The sequence below is a fragment of the Apaloderma vittatum genome, unplaced genomic scaffold, assembly GCF_000703405.1.
Source record: "Apaloderma vittatum isolate BGI_N311 unplaced genomic scaffold, ASM70340v1 scaffold13980, whole genome shotgun sequence".
Classification (NCBI taxonomy): domain Eukaryota; kingdom Metazoa; phylum Chordata; class Aves; order Trogoniformes; family Trogonidae; genus Apaloderma; species Apaloderma vittatum.
In genome coordinates, this window is record NW_009696274.1 from 14,675 (window position 1) to 23,670 (window position 8,996).

At 56.0% G+C, this 8,996-nt stretch overlaps 1 protein-coding gene across 1 annotated transcript in view; it reads left to right on the top strand.

Moving 5' to 3' along the window:
- Positions 1-8,562, top strand: part of IPO13 (importin 13) — a gene marked incomplete at its 3' end in the record, with an annotated part of 15,088 nt that extends 6,526 nt beyond the window's left edge. Inside the window, exons 7-17 of the mRNA XM_009874247.1 lie at positions 1,740-1,906; positions 2,240-2,360; positions 2,660-2,807; positions 2,948-3,129; positions 3,997-4,023; positions 4,768-4,902; positions 5,135-5,278; positions 5,696-5,776; positions 6,315-6,452; positions 6,556-6,652; positions 8,510-8,562. Coding sequence (XP_009872549.1) covers positions 1,740-1,906; positions 2,240-2,360; positions 2,660-2,807; positions 2,948-3,129; positions 3,997-4,023; positions 4,768-4,902; positions 5,135-5,278; positions 5,696-5,776; positions 6,315-6,452; positions 6,556-6,652; positions 8,510-8,562 — 1,293 coding nt within the window. The remainder of the gene's footprint in view (positions 1-1,739; positions 1,907-2,239; positions 2,361-2,659; positions 2,808-2,947; positions 3,130-3,996; positions 4,024-4,767; positions 4,903-5,134; positions 5,279-5,695; positions 5,777-6,314; positions 6,453-6,555; positions 6,653-8,509) is intronic.
- Between the last annotated feature and the right edge of the window lie 434 nt (positions 8,563-8,996).

Here is an 8,996-nt window from a genome sequence, read left to right on the forward strand (position 1 = left end):
CAGGACAAGTGTTTCCTGCGCCAACTGAGCAGCCCTGCCACGTCGTGCTCTATTTTTAGCCCCAGTTCATCTTCCCAGCTCCATTCCTCTGCAATCCGATGAGGCGTGGCTGAGCGTGGGCAGGGAGGGGGGTGATGTTGGTGCAGCGCAGGCAGCTCCGCTGCTGCTTGGGGCTGGGCTGAGGCTCCCACCTCTTCTCACAGCTTCTCCACATGGGTCTGAGGATATGGGTGCAGGCAAGGAGAGTGCTGCTCTCCCCAAGGTGGTGGGTTGATGCTGGATGAATGCCAGGTGCCCACCAAAGCTGCTCTATCACTCCCCTCCTCAGGTGGGCAGGGGAGAGAAAATGTAACTAAAGGTCCGTGGGTCAAGGTAAGGGCAGGGAGATCACCCAGCCGTTACTGTCACGGGCAAAACAGACTCAACTTGGGGAAGTTATTTGAATTTATTACCAATCAAATCAGAGAAGAGCAATGAGAAATAAAACCAAATCTTAAAAACGCCTTCCTTCCACCCCTCCCTTCTTCCCAGGCTTAACTTTTTCCTGATTTTTCTGCCAGCTCCCCCTGAGCAGCACAGGGGGATGAGGAGTGGGAATTGTGGTTAGTTCACTAGATGTTGTCTCTGTGGCTCCTTCCTCCTCAGGACAGAACTCCTCACATTATTCCCAGGCTCCGCTGTGGGGTCCCTCCCAATGGAGATGGTTCTTTATGAACTTCTCCAGTGTGAGTCGTTCCCATGGGCTGCAGTTCTTCACGAACTGCTCCAGCATAGGTCCTTTCTGTGGGGTACAGTCCTTCAGGAACAGACTCCTCCAGTGTGGGTCTCCCACTGGGTCACAAGTGCTGCTGGCAAACCTGCTCCACTGTGGGCTCCTCTCTCCACAGGTCTGCAGGGAGCCTGCTCAAGCATGGGCTTCCCACAGGCTTACATCTTCCTTCAGTTGCATCCACCTGCTCTGGTGTAGGGTCCTGCATGGGCTGCAGGTGGACATCTACACCACTGTCACCTCCGTGGGCTGCAGGGGGACAGCCTGCCTCACCATGGTCCTCACCACAGACTGCAGGGAAATCTACTTCAGTGCCTGGAGCACCTTCTCCCTCTCCTTCTTCACTGACCTTGGTGTCTGCAGAGTTGTTCTTGTCACATATTCTCATGCCTCTCTCTGGCTGCAATTATACAGTAATTTTTTTCCTCCCCTTCTTAAATACATTTTAGCAGAGGTGTAACCACCATCACTGATAGTCTCGGCCTTGGCCACCGGTGAGTCTATCTTGGAGACATGGGTTCTGTTGGACATGAGGGAAGCTTCTAGCAGCTTCTCACAGAAGCCACCTCTGTAGCGCTCCCACCACCAAAACCTTGCCATGCCAACCCGGTACACCCATACACCCATCCCAGTCTGCCTTGTGGGGATCCGAGGCACGTGTGCTCGATGCAGGTGCGCTCTCAAGTCTAGGACACAGCAGGGCAGTGCTACCCTGCTGTAACTGTGCTGTCCCCAAACACCCCAGGGTCCACTCAGCTGCTGGGGCTTCTGCCATCTGTCCTCCAGATAACACTGCCTCTATGGAAAGTCTTGGCATCAGGTGGACCCTGGGGAGCTGGAAATGCAATCTCCAAGGTGTGACAGGACACACGAGCCCTGGCAGATGCCCCTGACCCTGCTGTGTAGTGGGTGTGGTGGCTTCATTTTCTTCCTCCTGCAATACCTGATGTATTCCTCCTCCTGTCACCAGGATGACATCCTCTCCTTTGAGCCGGACAAGCAGGCGGTGTACCAGCAGGTCTACAGGCCTGTTTACTTTCAGCTGGTGGATGTGCTGCTGCACAAAGCCCAGTTCCCTTCCGATGAGGAGTATGGCTTCTGGTCTTCGGATGAGAAGGAGCAGTTTCGGATATACAGGTACAGCTGGGAGGTTTGGGTCTGCTTGTCAGGCAGGCGGGGATGCAGGCAGCATCCTGCCACCCTGGAGACCAAGTGCTGTGGGGACACCCCAAGAGGGACACAGAGGAGATTCTGTCCACCAGGAGCTGTTTTGGCTGTGGTGGTGGTACAGAAACAAGCCAGTGTTTTGGCATGGCACCAGTTGCCCTGGCTAGGAAGCCCTGGGAGCGGTCTGTGCTGGGCTGGGACGGTGTGCTCCGTGGCAGCGGGAGGGCAAGTAACGTGTCCATGTGTGGAGCACGCTGCGGGGAGTGGGGACAGCGTTTGGAGACCCTGACATGTTCTCTGCAGGGTGGACATCTCTGACACACTGATGTATGTGTACGAGATGCTGGGCGCTGAGCTCCTGAGCAGCCTCTATGACAAACTGGGACGTCTCCTGACCAACACAGAGCAGCCGTCCACGTGGCAGGTGAGTGAGGGGACCTGGGCACCAGACTGGTGGCTACCAGCTGCTCGTGGACCTATCCTCGCCACGGGGCGTTGAGAACAAAGAGATGTGATAGAAGTGAGGACCATGAGCACCTTGCAGCACACATGCAGGCATTCTAGGGTCTGCTGAGGGGAAGAAACGGGTCTTCTGCCTCCCTGTTCCTTAGCACTTCCATGGACCAGCCTCTTCAGCTGTTGTGGGTGGCTGAGCTAGTGATGTCTGGAGTGGGCATCGGGGGTCAATGTGTGGTTCTGAAAGTACCTTTCCCACCCTGGCAGCACACAGAGGCCTTGCTCTATGGCTTCCAGTCCATTGCTGAGACCATCGACGTGAACTACTCTGACGTGGTGCCAGGGCTCATCGGCCTCATTCCCCGGATCAGCATCAGCAACGTGCAGCTTGCTGACACCGTCATGTTCACTATTGGTGAGGCCTTCGCTCGAGTGCAGGCTGGGCTGGGGAGGGGGAGCCCCTCTGAGACTCCTCTTGCCTGGTGGTGAGAGGAGGTGGTCTTGCCAGGACGTGAGAGCCCACAGTGTGCAGCCTGATCCTGTCTGTGTGCGCAGGGGCCCTGTCAGAGTGGCTGGCTGATCACCCTGTCATGATTAACAACGTGCTGCCGCTGGTGCTCCAAGCTTTGGGCAACCCTGAGCTCTCTATCTCCAGCGTCTCCACTCTGAAGAAGATCTGCCGGGAGTGCAAGTATGACCTGCCTCCCTATGCTGCCAACATTGTCGCCGTGTCACAGGTAGGAGCTGGATGCAGATGGACCTGTGGTGGTGACCTGGGATGTGCTCAGTGTAAAATCTTTCCTGGGAAAGGATCAGGGCAGGGGGACACAAAGCAGCAGCTGAGGATGTGGGGGACTCGTTGGTCCTGTTCCTAGGCCAGTAGACCCAGGTGGCAGGCCCTGTGTCCTGCTGTGAGTGCAGAAATGGCAGGCAGTGACAAACATGACTGCCAAGGCGTCTACTGGGATTGCACTTGGATATCTATTCATTTCCCTGGGGATTTGTTTGCATTTTTGGGAGCAGTATCTTGCCAGCTCTGCACCCACCAGGCAACTGGTGCCACTACTGAGCATCTTGAGGAGCATCTTGGTGTTCAAGCCTCTCCATGGAGACAGCTGGTCTCTGCAGTGCCAGGGCAGCTCGTCTCATGGTCTTTCTTGGCTCTCTGGATTTGGGGCAGATGGGGCTCAGAGTCCCGAGATGCTAGAAGGAGGTCTGGGCTAGGGCGAGCTGCCAGAGTGCGCCTGGGAGCAGAGAGGGACCCACAGGGGGAATGGGTCTCTGCTTTTAGCGCCCTGGGCACACTGTTACTGGGGTAAGGAAGCCCTGGCTGAAGCTGGCTCCTCAAGGTGTCCTGCTGCAGAGCCTGTCCAGGCCATGGGCTTCTCTTGCTGGGTGACTGAGTGGGCTGGCTTAGGGAGAGCTTAGGAAGGGGCAAGGATTTTCCTCCCTGCCTGTGGCAGGTTCTGGGGAGTGTGTGCTGCTTGTCTATGCTCACACTGGTGCTGGTTGTCTTTATCTCCTGTGTCAGTCCTGCCTCCTGAAAGGGAAGGCGCTTTCTGCAGCACTCACTTTCCTTTTTCTCTCTCCCCTTCCCTTCACAGGAGGTGCTGATGAAGCAAATTCACAAGGTAAGAGGGGCTGGCTCACACCTCTGACTGGTTCTCCTTGCCCCCCATACCCCCTAGTTATGCTTAGCTGAAGACACGAGGGGTACCGTCACCATCTGGCCTGTCCTCAGAGGAGAGCTCAGCACTGCAGCCATCATGTGCAGGGCCAGGAGTACCCAGTGGCTGCTCCTCGCTGTGCTGCCAGGCTCACACCGCACGTGGGCTGGAGTCATGCTGGGGGGATATGTCCCCATAGAGAAGAAAACCCCCATGGAGGCTTAATTCTAGTGGTTCCCAGTCCCTCCAAGCCCAAGGGTACTGAGATGGCAGGCGTCTTCAAGAGGAAAAAGAAGGGAGATAAGTATGGGGACAGAGCCCACGCTGTGCAGTGACCAGAACAGGGTAGGATGCTTGACCCCAGAGGGGCAGAGACAGGCTGTGCAAAGGATTTTGTGCCAAAGCAGGCTGAGTGGTGCCTGTATGGACATCTTAGCACCAAATGGTCTTTCCTTGGAGGGTTTCTGGGAAGAGCCCAGGTGTGCTGCTGGCAGACCCTGGGTTCTGCCGTGCTGGTAGGAAGCTGCTCCACGCTCCTGCAGTGAGATGCACCTAGAGCGACCCAGATAGAGCAGCTCAGGAGCTGCAGCACTCCGGGATCTTTGGCTTTGCTGGCTGGGCCCCATGCAGTTGTCTTAGCTAGCATGTGTGTGGTAGGACTGCAGGCCGGGCAGTGACATGTCCCATTGTGTCTCCTCTCCGTCCCAGACGAGCCAGTGTATGTGGCTGATGCAGGCACTTGGTTTCCTGCTCTCTGCACTGCAAGTGGAGGAGATCCTGAAGAACCTGCACTCCCTGATCACCCCCTACATCCAGCAGCTGGAAAAGCTGGCTGATGAAACGGTGAGTGCCTGTGTGCTACCTCAATCCAGAAGTGGCTTCTCCTGATGGCTGTAGGCTTTGGGCTGCTGCATTGAAGGAGCACTCTTGAACTCAGCCTCAAGAGAGAGCACAGTGCAGGGAACACCTCTCTGGCACTTTGCCTCTGCAGTCCCGGTTCCTCAGGATCCCAAAGGCATGACTGTGACTGAGCAGGGCAGTCCACGTCACACTTTGGCTTTATTTTCTCTGGCAGCCCAATCCCTCCAACAAGCTGGCCATCATCCACATCCTGGGCCTGCTCTCTAACCTCTTCACCACCCTAGACATCAGCCACCACGATGATGACCACGAAAGCACTGAGGTCAAGAAACTGCCGGTGCAGCAAGGACCCAACCCAGTGAGTAGAGCAGTAACTTGATGCTCTTTGCCGTAGCCTGGCCAAAGCCTCGCTGTTCACTGCTTGTGCCAGGAGTGGGGGATTAATGGAGTATGCAGCGTGTACCATGGAGAGGGTAGCACTGGTGCATTCTAGGTAAAACAACTCCTTCAGCTCCTCCCACCCCACCCGAGGTGGGCAGAGGTGACCTGCACGATCCCCCTTGGCTGGGTGCTGCTCTGGAGGACAGCCCGGGCGCTGCCTGCCAGCTGTGAGCTGTGCCAGGGTGCTTTGGCAGGGAAGGAAGCTGCCCAGCTTTGGAGAGGGGAGGAGGCAGTTGGTGCCTGAGGGTTTGAGTCCAGGCCATGCTTAGTCTTGAATGTCCCTTCTCTGGTGCTGCGGGCACCAATTCTCTTCGGTGCCTCTTGTTCCTTACAGGTGGTGGTGGTTCTGCAGCAAGTCTTCCAGCTCATACAGAAGGTTCTCAGCAAGTGGCTGAATGATGCCCAGGTGGTGGAGGTAACCAGGCTGCTCCTTTACACTGCCTGCAGCTCTGCCTGTCCTTGCTGAGCTGAATTGGGGACAGCAAAGGACAGACTCTGCGTGATGCCCTCTAAGAAGGATTTCTTGCTGGCCTGGACCAGTGCTGCTGCTTGCTGTCACCAGCGGCATCCAGCCGTTCTTCGTCATGTGCCCCCATCAGTTCTGTTTCTGTCCAGTTACAGACACCCTGCCATGAGCAGGGAGATGAGAGATCAGGGTCGGCCAAACCTGTGTTCCCTGAGAGGATAGTTCTGCTCTGACCTGGACCTGTGTTGTCTAGTGTTTCTCTTGTTCACTCAGTCCAGTAATGCCCATGTGCAATGTCCCACCAGCCCCTTCCCTCTGGCTCTCAGGAAGACTTCTTGCTACACAGAGAAGTGTCTGAACCCTCTGCCTGGCTGGTGCCTAGCCCCACTGCCAGGTCTTGTCTCCCCTGGGACCCAACCATCAAACCCTGCTGCCTGGGAGATGTCTTCTGATACCCATTGCTCATGCTGTCCCTCTCCTCCCGCAGTCTGTCTGTGCCATCTTTGAGAAATCTGTGAAGACCCTCCTGGATGATTTTGCCCCCATGGTGCCTCAGCTTTGTGAGATGCTGGGACAGATGTACAGCACCATCCCCCAGGCCTCTGCCATCGACCTCACCCGTCAGGTACAGAGCTGAGTGTGCTCAGGGCTGCCCTTCCCCAGGTAGCCTGGGGGCATGCAGGGCCAGCAGCAGCTTCGGTCTTTATCTCTCTTTCTCTCTCTTGCAGCTGGTTCACATCTTTGCCCATGAGCCTGCCCACTTCCCTCCCATCAAGGCCCTCTTCTTGCTCGTTACCTCAGTCACGCTGACCCTCTTCCAGCAAGGTACGTGGGATTAACCTTTCTTCGCGCTGGGGCTGTTGTCAGGCTGTTGCATGCATGGAGTCTGGAGGCGTCTTACCAGGAATGGCTGTTTTCACTCCTAGCTAAGCTAATGGGGCCATCTCTGTTTCTTGGATTCATCCCAACCCCTGGAAGGTGGGTACCTTCCCTGCAGGGCAGCAGAAGCAGGAAACCCCTGGGCCAGACTCTGTGCTGCCGTGACAGCCCCACTTCTGCAGCGGGGCTGGGCGTCGCGTGCTGCAAGGGTCGAATTGGAGCTCAGTCCCACTTGACAGGGAGGCTGTGCTCCCTGGGAGGGCCAGCACTGCCTGTAGTGGCCAGGAACCAAGCCCTCGCAGGAGCAGGAGGATGTGTGTGTGAACATCTGGGAAACAACGTTTTCAGAGTCACTGCTGGCCACCGAGTCACTACTGCGATGCTGAGGATGCTGTCATCCTTGCGCAGGGCAGGGGCTCCTCTTCGACTTGCTGCCTGCCCTACAAAAAGCAAATGGGATTAGGACAGGCCCTTCTGCACCATAGATTCCCTCAACATCTTGGTGACATGCTCCCTGACAGAGACAAATGTACCTTGTTGCTGCTGGCTCTGGTCCTTCAGCACCTCCGTATGTGGTCCCCAAGGGGTCTTATCGTTCGCCCACACGCAGGTGCTGGGTAGGGTGATGCCGTCCCCCAGTACAAGGCTCAGAGCGCTCTGTAGAGGTGGGAGAGGTGTGAGGACTCCTGCTTCTTCTTCACGCCACGGACCGAGCAAATCCCACTGTGCTGAGGTCACTGGGGTCAGTGGCAAGCAAGTGGGGCTTACCCGGAGATCAGGTCCCTGCTTCTGCCAGTGGCGTGTGGATGTGTCTACGCTGAATCCCTTATGGCTCGGTGCCTGGGGAGGCGGCGATGCCTGCGGGCAGCAGTAGGATGTCTGCAGGCGGAAAGGGGAGGAAACAGAGCCTGAGCTGTGGCACCGTTTGGATGCGAGCTTCGCTCAGGCAAGCGGCCATCCATCTCGCTGCGTGCCCAGGACTGTGTGCTCCCACCCACCCCATGGGTCCCCTTCGGTAGGCGGACAGCCCTGAGCAGGGCAAGCCCCTTCTGCTGAGCCCACGGGTGGCAGGAGAGGGGGGAACTCCTGATGCCCCTGGGGCCAAAACAGTGTTCGTGCACAGGCAGTTGCCAAGGGTGAGTGGTGCTGGCATGGAGAGATCTCTGGGCACTGAGCTGCTCTCTCCCAGGAGGACGCTGGAGCAGACTTCTGGGAGGGTCCTGGACTCAGGGTCTTGGAGAGCATCTGGAAACTGGGTGGGAGGGTGACTGTGCCAAGGGCTCCTCAGCAGCTGGTGCTGGTGACAAGCATGTGCACGCCTGAGCCCAGCCAGGCCTGTCAAGCATTTGCTGAGGTGTTGTCGTTCACTTGCAGTTATCTTCCAGGACCAAATGGTGCTCTGAAGACACCCGCTCAGTCCCCACAGTGCAAAAAGCTCTAATTCTCCTTGTGGAGATGGTGCCCAGCTAGCCCCAGCTCATCCTCCTCTTCCTCCCCAAGGACATGAAGATCTCCTCCTTGGCTCTGCAGCACCCAGGTGCTAGCTGGAGACCTGGGGCTTCAGACCCTTTCCTTTGCAGTTTCTTTCTGTTCTTGGGTTCTCCAAGTTTCATGATTTTTTGTATGTTTTGTTTCTTTAACTTGCTTCAAGCTGCTCATGTTGCCCATCCCCTTCCCCACACACCCCTCCTCCCTTACACTCCTGTTTTCACTTGTAAATTCTTTCTGTATCACATAACTATATGATGTTGAGTTGCTGTTTGTATGATTTTTCTCTTAAGTTACATCTTTATTATATTTTAGGGCCCAGGGATCATCCTGATATTGTTGATTCATTTATGCAACTCCTGGCACAGGTGTGTTTTAGTTTCTTATTCATTCACTTTCTGTTCTCTCTCTTTCTCTTTTTAATTCAATTTAAACCTATTTTTAGCTTTCTGTTGACAACGTTTTTTTTCCTTTTAGTTGAATATCGAGTTTCTCCATCTGTTTCCGTGGAAGTTGAAAACAAAACATTCTCCTTTAGTTCTGGGTTTGCACCATCCCCAGGGCAGTGCCCTCCTCGGCAGGACAGCATCCAGCTGCCACCCCTTCACCTCGCCGAAGCTGGCATGGGGCGCTTGGGGCTGTTGTCACAGTCACCCTTTGGGTGACAAATTAGAGCATTAAGTGGATGTTTTCTGATGTGTTTACCAGCCCTGTGATGGGCCCTCTGGAATGGGGACAGGCTGAGCTGGCTGCCTTCACCCCAGGCCGGTGGGAAGAAGCCCGTGTCTGCAGCATCAGGCAG